At 55.4% G+C, this 19,585-nt stretch overlaps 1 protein-coding gene across 3 annotated transcripts in view; it reads left to right on the top strand.

The window, feature by feature from the left end:
- FAM207A (family with sequence similarity 207 member A) overlaps positions 1-18,882 on the top strand; it is a 32,946-nt gene extending 14,064 nt beyond the window's left edge. The window contains exons 3-6 of one of the 3 annotated variants that reach the window (XM_006099923.3): positions 8,555-8,623; positions 15,302-15,452; positions 16,429-16,494; positions 17,684-18,882. In XM_006099923.3, the coding sequence (XP_006099985.1) occupies positions 8,555-8,623; positions 15,302-15,452; positions 16,429-16,494; positions 17,684-17,807 (410 nt within the window). In that variant the 3' untranslated portion in view covers positions 17,808-18,882. The remainder of the gene's footprint in view (positions 1-8,554; positions 8,624-15,301; positions 15,453-16,428; positions 16,495-17,683) is intronic. The other 2 variants (XM_014465367.2, XM_023763539.1) reach the window with 2 other exon arrangements.
- Positions 18,883-19,585: the final 703 nt, after the last annotated feature.

Here is a 19,585-nt window from a genome sequence, read left to right on the forward strand (position 1 = left end):
TGTGGCTTCCCAGGACCGTTAATTCCTCATGCATCAAATGAGCGTGGCATCTGCTGGGCAGTGTGCTTCGTGGGCCTGCCTGGAAGTCCTACTGGCCTTCAGTCATGCCCACTACTGGTGGTAGCTGGGGGTCATCTCCAGGGAGAGCTGGGCTGGTGGTGGCTGGGGTCATCCCAGCGGTACTCCCATGTCAGTGAGGGGCTGGCCCACTCTGTCCCCTTTCACAGACAAGGATGCAGTGCAGGAGGAGGCCAAGTCCCATCGTAGGTGCCGGCCCCTCCCTTTGCTGAGCTCAGAGCTTTGAAGCCCATCTGGGAATGGGGGTCCTGATGGCCCTCCCTCCAGCACTGCTGGATGGTTCTCTGTGAGACATTGTCACAGCTGTTCCAGCTCCCGATGGAGCCCCCAAGGAGTCAAGATGCCCCAGGTTCCTGGTGGCAGGTGACTGACTGTCTCAGCCTCTCCCCCACCCGAGCCTCCCTCTTCAGCATCTCTTCCGATTTAGGTTGTTCCTCAGCCTTGCTCCTCCTGATTGGCCAGTGCCTGATCCTACGGGGGAACAGTGGGTCTTGTAGTCTCCAGGCCTGAGCTGGGCTGATGGCCTGGGCAGGTGCAGGTCATGTGGAAAGGGGTATCGATGACTCATACCCTGGCTGCTCAGTGGCCTGCTGGGCTGTGAATGTGAGGGCACCTGTCTGCCTGGATTGGCTCAGAGGCGTCCTTCCTTTGCATCTTTCCCTGGGCTGAGTCACAAATAGAACTATGCCTGTGTCTCGGCTGCTGTACAAGGCCACTGCCTTGTAGCCGGTATGGACTGGAAGAGGCTGAGCCCACTCACGTGAGCCTGGCCTGGTTGTGGGTCCATCACCCTGATGGGTGAATGTCCCTTGTGCGGCTCCCATGTGCTTGTGTGTGTTCCTCTCCTTCAGGCAGATGTGCTCACACACTCCCTGCAGCCTTAGGACCCGGTGGACCTGCTTTGCTGGTGGCATTGTGCCAGGGTTTCTGCACAGAGCCTTGCGGCCTTTGGAGCCCAGTCTGCCCCCGGTTTCCCTTCTATCCCCCTTGCAGGCAGGGGCTCCATACTTCCTGTGGGGGAACCACTAAGCTAGAGGCTGTCCCCCACCGAGCTCCCCCTGCAGATGACCCCGTCCACCACCACCCAGCTCCCCCTGCAGATGACCCCATCCACCACCACCCAGCTCCCCCTGCAGATGACCCCATCCACCACCACCCAGCTCCCCCTGCAGATGACCCCATCTACCACCACCCAGCTCCCCCTGCAGATGACCCCAGCCACCACCAGCCCAGCTCCCCCTCCCCCCCACCAGCCAGCTTGGCTTTGCCCTGAGAGTCAGGGTCCCGGGGCTCATGGACCTGTATTGTGAAGCAGCTTCCTCGCGCCTCTATGTCCTCTCCTATGTGGGGACGTGTGGCTGTGCGTTCCTCCCCCACACAGGTTGCTGCTCTGCCCATCTACTTCTAGTCCTATATTCCTTTATGCTGTAAGGTTGCAGAGAATAAGCCCATTCTGTTCTCAGATGAGCACCTGGGGTATTAGGCCAGCACTCCATCCTGTGGCCTCAACTGGGCATCACTAGTCCCAGACTTACGCCCAGAGAGGTGGGCAGGGTGGGGTGGGACTGGAGGAGGACAGGCCTGGTTAGGGAGGCAGGAGCAGAAGTATGGGAGGAGAGCCTCAGCATTGCCGCCATGCTGGGTGGGCAGTACGCTGGAGGGTCAGCACGCTGGACAACTTGGAGGCCACCAGGGGGCGGCAGTGGAAGCATGTCTGCTGGGCTCTGGCGGGAGAGCTCGGGGAAGTGGCAGTGGTGAGTGGCAGTGGTGCTGGACAAGGACAAGTGGTGAGGGACCTTGTTGCAGGGACACCTGGAGTGCGTGCACCCGCCTTCTCTGTCTCCAGGACCACTGCTGAGACCCCTGTGTCCCCCTAGCGGAGAGAGCGCTGGGCCTCACGGCCATGCAGACCGCAGTGCTGCGCATGCATTTTCCCTGTGCACACGCGGGAGCTTCCCGCTGTGCCTGACCCACCTCAGGGGTTCCCTCTGAAACCGAGTCCGAAGCAGGAGCAGGCCCAGGACTGCTCGGCAGAGGGCGGCAAAGCTGCATCCTCTGTACAGCCGAGCCCAGGTTGGAGAGGCTGGCCCTGCTCTGAGAGGAGCTGGGGAAGGCCGGGCTCCAGCACACGGGGAACCCTCAGGCTTTCCAGGGGTTGTTCAGGAGTTTTCCACCTTTCCTCCAGCCTTGCAGTCAGGGTAGTACAGACCCTTAGACTGCTTCCCTTCCTCGCCTCCACCCCCCCACCCCCCACCCCCAGCTGTAAAAGGGGAACCAACAAAGAGGGGCTGGGAGGGGGAATGACTGCCTCAGAGTTGTTTGTAGCTGTGTGTGGGTCTCCTGAGGACGGGATGGGCATCCTGTGTGTGGGTCCCCCGAGGACAGGGGATGGGCGTCGAGTGGGTGGCATTTACTGCATTTGGGAGCCTGTTTCTGCCATGTTTGTGCTGCTAGCCGTCGGAGAGGGCTACATCCTCTGTGGTTGCAGCTGCTGGCTGTGAGCTCTTGCATGCCTCCTGGGCCCTGGTGTCTGCTTTGGGGAGTAGGTCCTCGGTGGGAATGCCTCCACCAGGCCCTGGGGAGGTCATCCACTGTCTCCAAGGCCATCCTGGCCAGCAGGGCCTGAAGGCCTGTGTGCTTGGCCGAGGGCAGGACCAGAGGCGTGGACATGCTGTGGCTGTGACCCTGCAGTGGCATAGGGGGAAGGAGGGAGGGGCCCCACTGCCAGGCTGCTCTCGCCTGGTCTGCGTGGAGCCCGTTCTTTTTAACAGACAGAAGCAGGGAAGGGCAAGGGCAAGGAAGGAACCCCGGGAGGACTGTGCCTGGGCGTTTTGAGAGGGAAGGGGTTGGAGCAGGATGAATGGCTGTGGGGCTGGGCCCGAGGGTCCCTGCCTCCTCCTTGGTGGTGGAGGGGCCTGTTTCCTGGCTTTTCTGTGTCAGGGCTTTGGGAACTCAGTGTGCAGTATAAATAATGAAGAAAACTTGGAAAACAGAAAAACGAAGGGAACACAGTCCATACACCTGCACCCTCTGCTGGTGATCACCTGTGTCCAGCCATGCCCATAGCGGATAATGCTGTGCCCTCTTGTGTTCGGCTGCTTCTCTGGCTTCCTGATGCTGGGCTGTCCTCTCGCCCCGGGGTTTCCCTGTGGGGCTCACCCACTGATGGCTCCTGAGCTGATACCCATACCACTGCCTTTTCGTTAGTAAGTTGGGATGTGGCCACTTGAGCATGAAAACTCGGCTCAGGGCCTTGGTGCGGCCTTCACCACCATAGGGGTCTCCGTCTCTGCCCCCTCCCTGCTCGCGGGCATGCCTGCCCTCACACCCCCACACATAGGCTTGGTGATGGTCAGCACACGAAGGCCTTGTTCCTTTTCCAGGTGTTAATGTTTGTGGGATGATGGGACCACACATCTGTCAACACGAGTGAATACATTTGCAGATAAAACCATAGGGGTGGAATTGCTGAGGCAAATGTGCGGCCATTGAACATGCCAGTAGACGGTGCCAGTTTGCCTAGTGAAGGCACTGCCATGGAGCTTCTGCCCAGTGCACACAAGTCTGCCTCTGGTTTGTGCCAGCGGTTCCAGACTCGGTTCTCTGCCATATGAAGGGTGGACAGTGGGGTCTGGTTTGTAAAATGTGCTCTTACTGGTAGAATGAGCTTTTTTGTTGTTAATCCTCACCCAGTGATATTTCTCCGTTGATTTTTAGGGAGAGTGGAAGGGACGGGGAGAGACAGAGAGGGAGAAACATCGATGTGAGAGAGACACATCAATTGGTGGCCTCCTGTACTCGCCCCGACCAGGGCCAGGCATCGAGCCTGCACATGTCCTTGACCAGAATTGAACCCAGGACCCTTCAGTTCGTAGGCCGGCGCTTCATCCACTGAGCCGAACTGGCTAGGGGCTAGTATGAGTTTTCATTAGCTGTGTTCCTCTGTAAAGGGCCCATTTATGTCCTTTTTCAAGTTTTCGTCTAGGCTTTTTCTTTCTTTTTTTTTAAAAATATATTTTATTGATCTTTTACAGAGAGGAAGGGAGAGAGATAGAGAGTTAGAAACATCGATGAGAGAGAAACATCAATCAGCTTCCTCCTGCACACCCCCTACTGGGGATGTGCCCACAACCCAGGTACATGCCCTTGACCGGAATCGAACCTGGGACCTTTCAGTCCGCAGGCCGACGCTCTATCCACTGAGCCAAATCGGTTTCGGCGATCTAGGCTTTTTCTTACTGGTTTGAAAGAGCTATAGGAAAACCTGTTTGTTATTTGCAGATGTCCCCCACCTCATTGGTAGTGCACATAATTTTTTGAATTTGTTCACATACTTTTTTTTCTCTGCAGAGGTTTTAAGTTTGCATGTGGTTGCCCAGGTGGTGTGGCTCAGTGATTGAGCATCGACCTATGAACCAGGAGGTCATGGTTTGATTCCCGGTCATACGCCCAGGTTGTGGCTCTATCCCCAGCGGGGGGCATGTCGGAGGCAGCCAGTCAATGATTCTCTCTCATCATTGATGTTTCAATCTCTCTCTCCTTCTCCTTTCCTCTCTGAAATCAATAAAAATATACATATGTTAAAAAAAATTGTGTGTAGCCAAATCTGTGTTTTCTTTGTGTTTTGTAATTTTTCTGTGTTTTTTGTAGTACTTTTGTGTCTTTATTTTTTTATTTACGTATTAATCTGTTGGGACCTTACAGAGGGAGGTAAACGATTCCTGCTTTATTTTCCTCCCAAACCTGCGTGTTAGGTTGTGTTTACCATTGTGGTGAGGAGACAGTCGGTATCCCAGATGCCTTGTATTTTCGACTTCGGTCATATCAGCTATAACCTGTAGTTCTCTCTCATTGCCTGTGCCCAGGTCCTTTCCCACAATGTTGTAGATGTTGTTGATAGAAAGGCTGATTACAAACTGATTTTCCTTACTGTTACGTTAGAATGTACTCATGTGATATTCCTTTAACCATACCCTCCTGAAATGCAACACCTGTGAAACCATATCCTGTCCTCTGATTATCCCCACTGGCGGCAGCTGTGGTGACTGGACAAGAACTGGGAGTAGGGGTGGGCCTCCCGGGTACAGGGGTGGCACTGGGGCAGGCAGACGGGCATCTCCTTGCTTGAACTTTGCGTTCCGTTCCTCTGTTCTCTTTATGAGAGCAGAGCAGAGGGTTACTGACCTCATCAACACTGCTGTAGTTGCACTCCCGTTTTCTGGATGAGAAGACTGAGGCTCAGTTAGCTGCCCAAGTTGTGTCTCTACAATTAAAGCTCTAAAGTTCATTGTTCTGTTATATACAGCAGCGCCTTACCTTCTACTCTTCTTGTGAAAGCAACCTGTGCCTGAGTTTGCACCAGGCCTTCTCTGTGGGCTGCTGGGTGCCTTTTGGGTCCACACCCAGGGTTACTGCTGGCACCCAAAGACGTGGAGGCACCTCAGGGCGGGCTTAGGGCAGGCTCGGGCACTGGGAGAAGCCTGCTGTGCTGAGCAGGAGGCCCAGGGTGGCCAGCCCCACCCTCCCTACCTGTGCTCAGCTTGGTTAGTTGATTGTTTTAAATGTTTTTATCTTAGGTTCTGGAGAATGTTACTCATCTTTAAGATAAGAACAAACCGCTGGCTGGGTCACATGGACACTCCAGGTTGGCCAGGCCTGCCCTGGGTTAGGCATTCCTGGTACCTGCCCAGGTTCAGGTTGAGCCCTCAGGCTGGGATGACCTGCCCAGAGTGTGGAGTCACTCTCACTTTGTCATTCGGATGCCTCGTCCCCCTCCCTCGGCCCCCTATCGACTTGGGTGTGTCCAGAAGGTAACATGGGGCCTGACACGTAGCGCCTCATTCCTGGAAAAGGGCTGTCATTCCCATGAAGTCATGTGCCCCAGGCTTATTCATGGGCAGGATCTCCACCTGGCTCTCGACAGAACTTGTTCCTTCGTTGTTTTTTCTTAGATGTCAGGGATCTGTTGTAACAGCCAAGAACATCTGCGGGAAGTAAAGATGTCAGGACGTGCATCTCATATAGAACGTCCTGGGCTTACGCCACCTTATCTCTGGGGACCCACTTAAGGCCAAGGAAGTGCAGCAGCCTGGAGTTTGCTCCATTTTTAGAGCTGGAAGCAGAGAAGCTGTCAGTAGGTCCAGCGTCTCTGACCTACCGCCCTCCCACATGCGTGCCCTCGTGCCATAGCCCTGACGTCGGGCAGACAGCCGTCAGACTACAAGAGTGGCGCACCTGCCAGCCTGGCACCGTCCGCTCCCCCTAGCGCACATTCCTGTGGGTGGGGTGGGGGTGGGGGTGGGGGGCTCTGTCTGGGTGCTCCAGCCTGTCCAAACGGAATCCAGTGCCACCTGACATGCCAGCTGGCACTACCGAGCTTTCTTGAGGCCCCACGGCTTCAGACACACTGACCGTCTTTGTTCAGCTGGGACTCAGGTCTGGCCAGCATGGGGCAGTGGCTCACACCCGGTGCAGCGGGCACCATGCTGCGTGTTGGTGGGCCTCCCACCCCGAATGTGCCTGTTGGGGAAAAGGGTTCTGTATCTTGCTCCCCACCCCCTGCCTGCCAGGGGGGAGATGGCAGTCTGGGGACCAGCGAGGCAGACCCGAGACACTCCGTGTCCTGCAGTGGGGCTGTGGGCATTATCTGGGTGCTCTGAGGAGCTGCACCTATGTACACACCTTGGTTCATAGTTTATTTGGGGGAATAAACCCCCGAATCTCATGTCCCCAGTACCCCTCCAGTGGCCTGGTCCCAGGGGTGCTTCAGCGGGGCCCAGCCAAGGACATGGTGCTGCGGAGGCCTGATGGCTGTGGGCTCACCTCACACTCTATTCCAGGCCTGAGCCACAGCAGTTCCCCGTGGCCTGGCCCCCTCTAAGCTTTGCTTTTCTCATCTGTAAAATGGGACTAGTCACGGGGTCACTGGCATAATGTGCCCAGTGCTCCTAACGGTCATCAGGTTCCTCCAGGTAGTTAGCAATGTCATATGCTAGTGAGTGTGACGGGGTCTTGGCGCCTGGCAACTGATTGCTGCATTTCCTCGTGGGGAGCGGGCAGATGAGGGTCACAGGTGGCTGCTTACAGGGAGGGGAGAGGAGGGGAGGGGAGGGGAGGTGAAGCTCGGGCCTGCCTGAATGCGGGAAGCACGATGCTCTGAGTTATTCAAGAGAAGATGGGTGTCTTAGTTAGCTCAGGAGGCCATAACAAAGCACCATAGCCCACGTGGCTCAAACAGGAGGGCTGGTTCCTCCTGAGGCCTCTCTCCTTGGTGTGTAGATAGCCGCCTCCTCCCTGTGTCCTCACATGGTCATCGCTCTGTGCATGTCTGTGTTATAATCTCCTCTTGTGATAGGGACACCAGTCTTACCAGATTAGAGCCCACCCATGTGACCTCATTTCAACTTAATGACCTCATTAAAGACCCTCTCCCCCAACACCGCCATGTTGTGGGGTACTGGGATGAGGTCTTCCACATGTGAATTCGGGGAACACAGTTTAGCCCATAACAGTAGAGATGTGCAGACAGGCCATGGTGGTGAGGACAGGGTCATGAAGGAAGGGGAAGCCCCAGACCTGGGCAGTTGAAATCACCACAAAGTCAGAGCAGACAGCGCTGGGGGATGGGACAGGAGCTGAGAGGAGAAGGGTGGGCAGTGGGAGGGTCAGCTAGGTGGCTGGTATTTAATGACAGAGCTGGGAACAAAGGAGAAGGTGTGTTGTACCCCACACCTGCTGGAGGTGAGGCTGGGGACATCCCCACGCGGCAGGCGAGGGTGGACAGAGGGCTCTGGGAGCAGGCACGTCTGAAGGGAGTGGGTTTTATTATCCTGGTTGATTCAGTGACAAGAGGTGGGACCACCACTTGCTCAGACTGGGCTCACCTGTGTCCTCGTGGCTTCCGGCAGCACCTGTGCAGAGGAAGTCCAAGCAGTCGGGGACTGTGAGCCTAGCCCAGTGTGCTCAGGTCTGGGCTCGGCAGAAGGGGAGCCTTGGTGCTCTGAGGTGCTCACCCGTTCTCGACAGCTTGTGGCTCCTCCTTGAGTTTCGTGGCCCTCTCTTGTCAGCATGCTTATGCAGCAGCCCTCCTGAAGGTCACCCTGGGTTTGGGGTGGCGAGGATGGTAGGGGAAGGCCTGCCTGGCATCCTGGGCAGCCCCGTGGTAAGTGCCAGGCTGTTGCCTCAGAGGGACCCTGTGCTTAGGGCTCCCTCCTGACATTGTGCTGACGTGCAGTGTCGTGTCCCCAGCCCTGCAGGGCCGCTGCTCCATCTTTCCCTGGGGGCTGTGAGAGGCTGGGGCTGGCCTCGCCCCCGGGTGCAGCCCGGCTGCTGTGGGCACGGTGGCCATGGGGTGGCAGTGCTGCCTGGTACCGTCAGAACCTGCCCAGTTCTGTTCCCAGCTTTGTGGGTGGGGAACTTGAGACTTTGTCCTGCGGGAACGGACGCTCCACTCACTGCACGTGTGCTCTGTCCTCAGGTGCCGAGGCGAAGACGATTTTGCCCAAGAAGGAGAAACTGAAGCTGAGGCGTGAGCGGTGGCTGCAGAGTAAGTGCCTCCCCTGTCTCCTGGCGGTGACATGGCTCACTCATAGCCAGGAGGGCACAGGCTTCCTCGTCCTCTGCACCTTTCGAGGACGGGTTGGGGTGCATGCTCAAGGGCTGGCTTGGAATCCCTTACAAGGCCCCACCGTGGCTGGTTGGGGGGCTGGGGCCTCGGCAGCATGCTTGTGATGGCCTGTGATGTGACAGGCAGATGGTCCCAGAGGAGGTGGCTCTGTATGAGTTTCTGCAAAGCCTTGGCTTATTTCTCCCTAAGAAAATGGTCTCAAGAAGGTGCTGCACCCAGCTTCTTGCATCTAAAAATGATTGCTTTTAGTTCTATGATGAATTTGTAATTACAGAAGGACACATGCTGGTCGTGAGTCCTTTAGGACACAGAACTGTCTAAAGGAAGTCATGTCCCTTTGGTGAGTGTCCTTTTAGGCCTCCAGGCACGCACCCGCACAGGGCATCTGGGCGGGGCATTCTGCCTGATCCCAGGACTCCTGGGTCCCGGGTCTTCTGGGGTCAGCAGGGCCTTTCTCTCCAAGTACCTGTCTCTAATGGTGGATTTCCTTCATGCATTGCTGGCTAAATGTCTTGTGACAGGTCAAATGCCACTCTTCCCACTACTTTTGTTTTGGAAAATACAGTAGTTATTTTTCATGATGCTGAGTATTTGCTAATGTTTTTCTAAATATTTTCTTGTGGAGATAGTTTTGTAATTTTTTTTTCTTACTGTTTTTAGTGTGATTCTGTTGACTTTCTGTATCCATCCTTTGATTCAACCAACCTTGATTGAAAATGCAGTCACATGCCACTTGATGGGGCAGGTCAGAGAAAGGCCTCATTAGGGAGAACATCACAGGGGCAGTTACACACACCTGAATGGCTGTATGGTACAGCCTCTTGCTCCTGGGCTGCAAGCCTGTATCGGAGATTACTGTACAAAATGGTTAAATCAAGCACAGGAGAAATGACGCAATCAGAGATGAGATAAACACCTCATGTATGAGGCTGCTGCAGTGTGACACAGCTACTGTTTTACAGGAAACTTGTTGTTAATTGTCACCCAAGAAAATTTTTTCCATTGATCTTGTTTTAGAGAGAGTGGAAGAGAGGGAGAGAGAGACAGAAACATCAATATGAGAGAGACACATTGATTGGTTGCCTCCTGCACGCACTAGGACTGGGGCCGGGGATCGAACCTGCAACCAGTATATGTTTCCTTGACCAGAAATTGAACCCGAGACCCTTTGGTGCCTGTGCTGATACTCTAACCACTGAATAACACTTTTTTAAAGTAGAAAGAGGATACTCTAAAGTAATGTAGTAGCCCTAGCTGGTTTGGCTCAGTGGAGAGAGTGTTGGCCTGCAGACCAAAGGGTCCTGGGTTTGATTCTGGTCAAGGGCACGTGCCTCGGTTGCAGGCTCCTCCCGGGCCCGGGCCCTAGTCGGGGCATATGCAGGAGGCAACCAATCGATGTGTTTCTCTCACATCGATATTTCTCTGTGTCTTTCCCTCTCTCTTCTACTTTCTCTGAAAATCAATGGAAAAATATCCTTGGGTGGGGATTAAAAACAAAACAATAAAATAATGTAGTAAATACATAAACCAGTAACATAGTTGTTTATTATCATGATCAGGTATTATGTACTGTACGCAGTTGTATGTGCTGTAATTTTTTAAACACTTTGTCACACGTCTGTTCATCTGTTCATTCATGTCTGCCTATCCATCTTCCAATCCATGTTTTATCTTTGCATTCCTAAGTAAGTGCAGACATCAGTACACTTTCTCCCAAATAATTTGGCTAGAATTCAGTATTTGTTTATGGTTCTTTTTATTTTTAGATAAAATTTTCATGCAATTAAATGCAGATCTTAAGTGTGCCATTGAGAGATTTATGACAATTGTACACACCTGTGCAGCCATAATCTCTTCCACTTCAGAACCTCCCCACCAAGAAATCCCATGACTGCCCAGGGGTGACCACTGCGGCTCTTTCTGGGTCGCAGTTTAGGTCCACTGCTCCCGACTTCCTGTGAGTGGGGTCATGTAGGATGTGCTCTTTCTGTGTTTTTAAAATTCATCTTGCTGCATGTGGCTGTGGTCCATGCCGGCCTGTTGCTGAGAAGCGTTTCTTTATATGGACATAGTATTCAGTGCCCACTTTCCTGTTGATGGACACCTGGTCTTTTTTCTCTCTTAGCTGCTATGACTAAGGCTGCTATGAACATTCTTTACAAGTCTTTTTGTGGACATATGTTTTCATTTCTCTTGGGTAAATACTTGGGAATGGAACGCTGGGTCATAGGGTAGTTGTATGTTTAGTTTTACAAGCAACTACCAGATGTTTCTCTAAAGTGGTTGTGCATTTACACTTCTACCAACGACGTTGGGAGCGCTGGCTGTGGCATGGCTTTGCCGGCATGTGGTGGTGGCCGTCCGCTCAGCACAAAGTGGTAGCTCATAGTGGGATTCATGTTCATTGCCATGAACCAGCCTCTTCATGTCTTAGCTGCCCGTTTGTGCATCCTCTTCCCTCGAGTGTTTCCTGGGGCTCTTTGCCTTTTGATCTTTGAGCTCTAAGGATCCCAGTGTCCTGCACACCAGTCCTTGGTCAGCTGTGTGTTTCGCAAATAATTTTCTCTCTGACTGTGACTTCCTATTCTTCTAAAAACTTCATCATTTTGGCTTTTATATTTAGGTTTCTGATCCATCTTGAATGTTTGTCCGTGGTAGAGATACCCCCTCCTCCCCCCCATGTGGATATTCAATTGCTTTGGTGTCTTTGTGACACCAAATGGCCTCCTGCTGCTTGTTGTACTTTAGCAGGTCCTGGGCAGCCTGGACAGCTGTACCTCAGAGCAAGTCTTGGACTCAGATATGGAAGTCCTTCTGTCTTCAGATTGCTTTGAATGCTCCAGGTCCTCGGCATTTCCCTATAAATGTTAGCATCGGCTAGTCAATTTCAGAAACCACCATCCCCAACAAAAATCTAGTTGGTATTATGATTGAGATTGCTTTAAATCTATAGGTCAACTTTGGGAGAATTTTTGTTTTAACAATATTGACTCTTCGAGTCCATGGACATGGTATATCTCCCCTGTTACTGAGACTTTTCTTAGTTTCTGTCATCAGTGTTACTTAGGTAAAGGTCTCACTTTTTTTTTTTTTAATATAACTTTTTTGCTGTTTTATAGTTTTAAAGCTATTATAAATGGAATCTACATTTTCCAGTTTTTGGTTAGTACGTAAAAGTATTTTTAAATATTAATCTAGTATCCTTTGACCTTGCTAAAATCATATTAGTTCTGGTAGTAGCGTCTTTAGAATTTTCTACACTAATACTCATGTGACTTAAAATAGAGACAGTTGTATATCTTCCTTCCAAGCTTTGTTTCAGAGTCTTCTTGTCATCTGACTGCAGTGACTCACACCTTTGGTGCAGTGATAAAAGCTGTGAGGTTCGTTCCTAGTCTTGGGGTCAGGGGCTGAGGCCGTGCTGTGTCCTACCAGCCTGCTTTGCTCAGGAGGAGGAATCCCAGGCACATGTTGCATAAGGCAACTTGAAGTCAAGTGCTTTGTTTCAGGCCCTATTTACATGGAACTTCCCTTCAGTTATTTGTAGATGAGCAAACATGGGTGGGAAGTCAGGAGGAATGACAGCGATGTTCTCTTGTCGCCTGTCTTCTGAATTCTGTTATGGGCATGGGTGGGCTTTCAGGGAGCTGGTGCCAGCCATCCTGGGCACCATATTGAAATGCAGGTTTCAGCCCATAAAAATTTTCCATGTTCAACATAGCCAGTGTGGTTGGTTTTAGAGACCTGATTTGCATATGTTTGCTTCCCCACCCCCCTTTTTTGTTGTTAATCCTTACCTGAGGGTAGTTTTCCATTGATTTTTAGAGAGAGTGGAAGGGAGGGAGGGAGAAAAGGGGAAGAAAGAGAGAGAGAGAGAGAGAGAGAGAGAGAGAGAGAGAGAGAAACACATGTGTGGGAGAGACAACAATTGGTTGCCTCCCCTGGCCAGGGCCTGGGATAGAACTAGTGTCCCTGGTTGGGTAAGACTCCTGTGGGCTGACTGAGGGCGTGTCAGACTTGGGGTTGGTGGGCGGCCGAGCTGGCCCTGCAGGCTGTCGCGGCAGCTGGTGTGTCCTCAGGCGGAGGCCTGCCGTCCACCCCTTCCCTGGGACCGCACCGACTGCCGGGACTGGCACGGGGTCGCAGTCTCCTCTCCTTGCTCTGCTGCGTGACAAGTGTGGCTAGTGTTTCACCAACACGGGTGATACTTACTGCCGGCCTGTCTGGGAGGTCATGTGTCAGATTAAGGCAGGTCCTCTTCTGTGGTTGTCATTGTCGTTATGAGTGGCACTTGTGGAGACTAATGGCCTTCCCCTCTGAAGCAGCCACTGCAGTGGACTGCTGGCAGCTGTCCCCAGGTCAGTCAGACTTGCCTGCCTCAGACACAACCCAGTTGGGCACCACACGTTAATTTAAAAAGCTTTGGCTTTCATTGGTTTAGCGTTTGCTTCCATCCTCCTGAAAGCCACGGGCTCTGCTTGGTGCTGGTGTGGCGTTGGTGCCCTGCCTGTGGTCCAGGGTGCCACCCTTCCTGTCTCCTTCCCATCTCCTTCCCCTGCCTGAGGCCACCACCCTGAGACCCTAAGGCGCCCCTCCCGCTCCCCGCCCTCCAGGGTGCTTGAGCTCTCGGGAAGAGGCATCTGGTGTGACAAGGTGCTGGGCAAACAGTTTGGTCTTGACTGGGAAGGATGGGAACACCTGGATTGTCCCCTCATAACTCCGGGCTCTGAGGGATGGTATGGGGCTTGGTGCACAAGGACCCAGGAGGGTGGGTCGTCTGTCCCCTGGACTCAGCTATTTGGGGCCAGGAGAAAACCCTCTCTACACAGGGCCCTTCGGGGAGGGAGGGGGGATGTGTCCCTGATTGGGCTTGGTCAGGGTGGGCCGTCCAGAGCTTGTTCTGGCCATCCTGGGGCTCTAGGGCGGTCAGTGCTGCCTCGGCTGCAGGCTGGGAGAGGAGCTGGCCTTTGGGAAGCCTGCCAGGCACTTCTCCCTGGTAGATGAGTGGTGTCGGTTTCTGGAAAGTTGCCTCTTGAAAACGCCTGTTAAGGTCCTCACTTTCACACACTTGCCGGGGGCCCTGTGCCATGCACACTTTCTCTGCACTAATCAGTGGGCTGTCCCTGTGCCTGCACACTTTCTCTGCACTAATCAGTGGGCTGTCCCTGTGCCTGCACACTTTCTCTGCACTAATCAGTGGGCTGTCCCTGTGCCTGCACACTTTCTCTGCACTAATCAGTGGGCTGTCCCTGTGCCTGCACACTTTCTCTGCACTAATCAGTGGGCTGTCCTGAGTTTGTCCTTGTGCACGGGGTTTCCCAGCCAGGACCCTGTGCTGTGCCTGCTCTGTGCTGGTTGTTGCCCCCTGCATCCGCCCTGCAGGGCTGACGTCAGCCGCAGCGCTCTGAGGGCCCTGGCCATGGAGTCACAGGAATGCACAGAGGGAGCAGGCCGCTCCCTTCACTGGGCACTGGCTGCCGCCCTCCAGGGGCACCTGGTGCTCTGTGAGGAGCTGGCTGTGAATTGTCCTGGTCCTTTGTCAGGAAGAGGGTTTTAGTTCCCGGTTAGATGTGATTCAGTCTGCACCTCATTATTTATAGCCCAGCAAACCAGGGTGAGATGAGTGTCAAGCTCAGGTCTCACCCCAAGCCCATCACTGTCCTCATTTCCAAGCGATTGCAGTGGCAGAGCCTTTTTATAAATGAGAGAAACCTGGTGCAGAGCCAGTTAAAGATCAGTTAGCACAGGTTCAGTTGGCAGAGCGGCCTCTGGCCCTCCTCATGCCCATCTAGGCTGCCAGTTGGGGGCCTGGCCCCGGCATCCGTGGGGAAGGGAGGACCTTTGTGCAAGATCAGCATGCCCACCAGCGAGCCAGCATTTTCCACAAGCCACACTGGAAATCACATGTTTTTTATTAGCAATTTTCAGCATGTATTTTATTAGCAATTTTGAAATAAATATATTTTAAGTGGAAATCAAATTGCAAGGCCATGCTCCATTCAAGCCCTGCCCAAACCTCTTTCTAGGGCACAGGCTGCTGCATGCCACTGACCTCAGCCTCGCCCTGTAGCTCTTCTACACCCTGCTCTGCCCGCCACCTTCTCCTCTGTCCTGCTGCCTCCTTCCCAGGGCTGTGAGACCCCCGCAGCGCTCGGCCCCTCACCCATTTCAGTGTTAGGAAGCTGGCTCCCCTCTCCCCAAACTGTCACCTCTTCCCACGGGGACTCTCCCTTCATGTGCATCCCCAGGAGGCGCTCAGGGAGCGAGCAAGAATGGGATGCGCCCACTACCTCTCTGTGACTGTGTGGCTCTCCGCAGCCACTGCGCGCCTAGGCCCTGTGACCAAGTCCCTTTTCAAGAGGAAAAGTCCTCCATGTCTCATCATCAGCCCTGTGATTTAAAAGCACAACTCTGTGATTAGGGGAGAAATAGCTCGGAGCCAGCCCGCCCCCCAGGTCCCAGGCGGCTTGGAAGTGCCAGCCAGCCAGAAACGGGGGGCCTGCCATGGGCAGGAAGGGAGCAGCCCAGACCTGGGCTCAGACGGCTGGGCTCCTCAGCCTTCTGCTCCCTCGCTAACTCCTTATTTCCCTTCCTCAGAAATCGAAGCCATAAAGCTGGCTGAGCAGAAGCTCAAGGCGGAGCGGAGGCGGCGGGCCACGGTGGTGGTGGGGGACCTGCAGCCCCTCCGGGACGCCCTCCCGGAGCTGCTGGAGCTGGAAGCTGGCGCCCGGCGGCCACACACCCGAGGGTGAGTGTCCATCTTAGTTACCCGGAGACCTCCAAGCTGCGATGGCTCAGCTTCGAGGGAGTCAGTCCAGCCAGGGGTTCTCCACTGGAAAAACGTCCAAGGGCCGAAGCCCAGACCTGCCAGGACAGCGGGGCAGGACTGGGGCTGGCACCATGGGTGAAAGCGCCGCCCCATGCTACCGAGTGAGGGATTTACCCGCCTGGCTTTGTCTGCAGTGTCCTTAACTCCTGGGAAGCCCGTTGGGGAGGAAGTCGTGCCTGTCTTGGGAGCTGCCTACCAGGCCCTGAGGCTGGGGAGGGTCCTGCTCCCTCTTGCCTCCCACTGACGAGACAGGTTGGGGCTGGGAGGACCTGCGGGAGGCCTCAGCCCACCTCCCATTCTACCTTAGTAAAGGGGGGTGGAGATCCAGGGCCCTAAACCTCCGGCCAGCAGGGCTATGCTGGACCCTATTTTCTGGACCTCCCAGCGCATGGCCACCTTCTGGGGACTCTGGCTGGGGGAAGGGAGTCCTGAGCCCAGTTCTGCACATGCAGGCCTGGGAGAGCTGTGGGTGTTCAGCAAGGGACCCACACCCAGGTGGACTCAGGGTCTGGGTCAGTGGCTGGAAGAGCAGAGCACCGTGCTGGACAGGCAGAGGTGGGACCACGTCGGGCTGAGCCAGGGTGACAGGAGCATGCGGAGCAGGTGCTGCCCTGGGTGGGCCACAAATGTTTTTCATTCCTACTTTAAAAGAAATCCCAATTAAAGATGAGGGCCTCTGACCTGGAGCTGAGTTAGCCAAGACTGGGCAGTTTTTATCCCTCACCCCTCGTCTGGGTCCTTCGCCGCGAAGCCTCACGCTCCCAGAGTCTTCCTTAGGGGAGGGTGCTGGTCCCGCACCGTCCCAAAGCCTTCCTGTGGCTGCAGCCTCAGAGACGCGCTCTGGCAGACAGTCCAGGTGACTGGGCGTGGCCCTGACTTGGTTGTCTGTCCACAGGACAAGCAGCAAGCCCCGGCCAGCGGAGCTCAGCCGGATGAGCGCGGCGCAGAGGCTCCAGCTCCTGTGAGTACCGCCCCCACCGCAGTGAGGCTCTGGCCAGGGCCCCCAACCTCAGCCAAGGCCGCCTCTGGGGCACAGTGTGGTTGGCGTGAAGTAGCCTGTTTCCAGGGGGAGGTCAGGAAGCCCCTTCCCCTGGGTGGGGAGGGGAGCAGCTGCTGGCTCTCAGGGGCTGCCCTCGGGCCCTGGTCCTGGGTTCGGGGTGGGGAGGGCGTCCCAGATATTGTCACCTGGTTCAGGTAATTACTCGTCCAGTGGGGTTCAAGTTCTCCTGTTAACAACCAGGAAAGCTGGGGCCTGGTGGCATGGTGTGGCCTTGCCCACAGTCACACATGCAGGGTAGAGCACAGGCTGCTCCGCTCCCCCCCCCCCCCCCACACACACACACCACATACAAGTCATTCCCACCACAGCAGGCCCATGTGCACTTGTCCTGGAGCTGCCACCTGAGGTTTCTGGCTGGGAACCCCTAGCCAGGGCAGCAGGGACCATGTCTGGGCTTCAGGGCCTGCAGAGCTTGAGCTGCCCAGCGTTTCCAGGAAGTGGGATGACCGTGCGTGCACCCAGGGGCCGGCTGGGTTCAGAGACAGGCGTGTAGGGAAAGCAGCCTGCACTGTGGACTCGGGCTCAGGGCTCCTGCAGGAGGAAAGGATCACCTCCCTTCTCTGTTGTGAGGCAGCGGTGCCGCCTGGGGCTGTGGGCGCACAGAACTCCTGGCCCTTCGTTCTTACAGTGGCCGCGTCTATTTTGGCAGCGCTAGAGGGAGGGCGCGCGCCTCTTATGTAAGGCTGTGTGTCTGCAGGGTGTGTGCAGGCTGCTGCCTCCCTGCATTTGGCAGCCTTTCGCTTTTAATAGCAGCTCCTTGTCAAGGTTGGGGGCGAGCCTAGAGTCCCCTCCCTGAGGAAGGGGCAGGGAGGCTAACACCCCAACCCCATGGGTGGGCCCAGTGGCTCCAGGGTCACTGTGTGACCATGAGGAGGCCCAGGGCAGCTTCTCCTCTCCTGCCCAAAGCCCTGCTCAGCCCTTAGCCCCTTCTTTGCTGGTGATTCGGCCTCTCCTGTCTAATCCAGGGTTCAGCCTGCCCTGCGGCGCCTGGGTGTGGGGTGGCCCAGCCGAGGTGGGTCCTGGGTGCTGAATATTCATCCCGCCGCCCCAGGGGCGTGGAGTCTGCTGACCTCCAACCTCAATTTTTCAGTGAGGAAGAAAGGACTCGCTTCCAGGACCTACTGGCCAGTCCCGCCTACAGAGCGAGCCCCTTGCAGACCATTGGGCAGCAGCTGGCCCGGCAGATGCAGCTGGACGGCGGTGGCCTGCTCTGACCTGGCCTGGGGTGTGCCGTGAGCTCCAAGGATGCACATGAGGTGCCAGAGAGGGCCGACTCCTCGCCATTATCACCTGGATCCTGGAGGCAGCCTCCTCGGCCCTCCTGCCCCCTCTGGAGGGTGAATAAACGCCGCATGAACTCAGGCAGTGGGACCACGCTTCCTTCTGTGCCTTGGCTGTCCCGTGAGCAAGACAGTTATTGTTACAAGTCCCGGGTTTGAAGGTTGGGCTCTAGAAGCAGTGTCTTAAACCTTCAATCTGAGGATGTGGAAGGGGGCGGGTGCCTTTCTCAGACCTTCGGGAATGAGATGGGGTTTGTGCTGTGCGGGGACCAGCTGATCATGACCTCAGGGGCAGTGGAGGATGTGGCTCAGGAGGGTGGGCCCTGGGTCCTCTGCTCGAGGTCCCTGGTCACTGGTTGCTGGAATTGCCTCGGAGCAGTGGCTGGTGTGTGGGGCCCACCCTCACACGGCTGGATGATTGGACTGATGGCTGCGTCGGGGTTGCGTGTGGCCACCTTCCCGGCATCCAACATGTCGACGCATCATGTGCCGGCCCTCAGAGGGTCTCAGACCCCATGTGTGCTCCACGCACTGGCTTTCTCCAGGTTTGTCCTGGACAGGGGGGTGCACGGAGCCCATGCAACATCAGCCAGTGGGGTGCACCCCTCAAGGTCCTGTGCTGCTTGAAGCCAATTCTTGTACAAACGGCGGCTGTGCTGCTTCTGGAACGTTCCTTGTGCAGCGATAAAGCCGGTGCCGGCAGTCTGGGCTGAGGTCATTGTGCTGAGACATGGGGGCTCAGCCCCTCCATGCTTCCATGGGCTCTCGCCCGATGACTGGGGTTTTCCAGGGTGCCTGCTTCCAGGATATCGGGAGAGCCAGCTGGCTGGCGGAGATAGCAGGACGCCGGCCTTCCGGGTCTTTCTCTGATGTATTCCTAGGGCAGCTGGTCCCCTGCTCCTGGACCTGAGACAGCGCGTCTGCATGAAGAAAGACTCGGCCAAACTGTTTTCTTCTAAAGATGTTCAAATAATGTTGGTTAAAATGACAATTACATGCATATTCCTGATGTTGGCCTGTGTTTCTTAAGTTTTTCTTAAGATTGGAGACATCTTAATTGTAAGATTCTTGGTACAAAAACAGTGATTACTTGTGTTTCTGAGCCCAACTGTTGTTCCTGGTGCCAGCGGCCTTGGACCGTGGAGTCTCCGTGGGGCCTCACGACAGGCCTGGAGCCTTACCCTTAGTGTCCCCTGTACCCGAGGGGTGGCCCTGGGAGCCAGGCGGGCTGAGCACTGACTAGGACCTTCTCTCCGAGGGGAAACTGAGGCGCAGAGAGGAGGAGGCCCCCCACTCCCATGACAGGCTGAGTGGTGGCCGGGCTCTGGGAGCTGTCAGTGCTTTCCCCGATGCCGCCCTCAGAGCTTCCTGATGCCCCTTGACCACCACTTGCACACTTGAGCTCTGCCCGCAGTTTAGGTCAGCACGGAGCTCAGGGTGCCCTGGGAGGAATGCCTTCTCCCTGCCTTTGTGCCTGGGCTTCTAGCACAGCGGTGATCACTCCCACCTCAGCGTCTCTCCTGGGCTGGGGAGCCAATTCTAATTACATCACAATGTTTAATTAGAGGACCCAGTACCATCAGCCCTCTGGCTGCTGGGCTCCCTCGGGACCAGCCGCAGCCTTCCCTCTGCCTCCTGCAGGTGTCCCCCCTCCCCCACGGCTAATATGCCCCTCGTCTTCTGGCCTGTCACCTGGCAGGACACATCTTCAG

The sequence above is a fragment of the Myotis lucifugus genome, unplaced genomic scaffold (assembly GCF_000147115.1).
Source record: "Myotis lucifugus unplaced genomic scaffold, Myoluc2.0 scaffold_291, whole genome shotgun sequence".
Lineage (NCBI taxonomy): Eukaryota > Metazoa > Chordata > Mammalia > Chiroptera > Vespertilionidae > Myotis > Myotis lucifugus.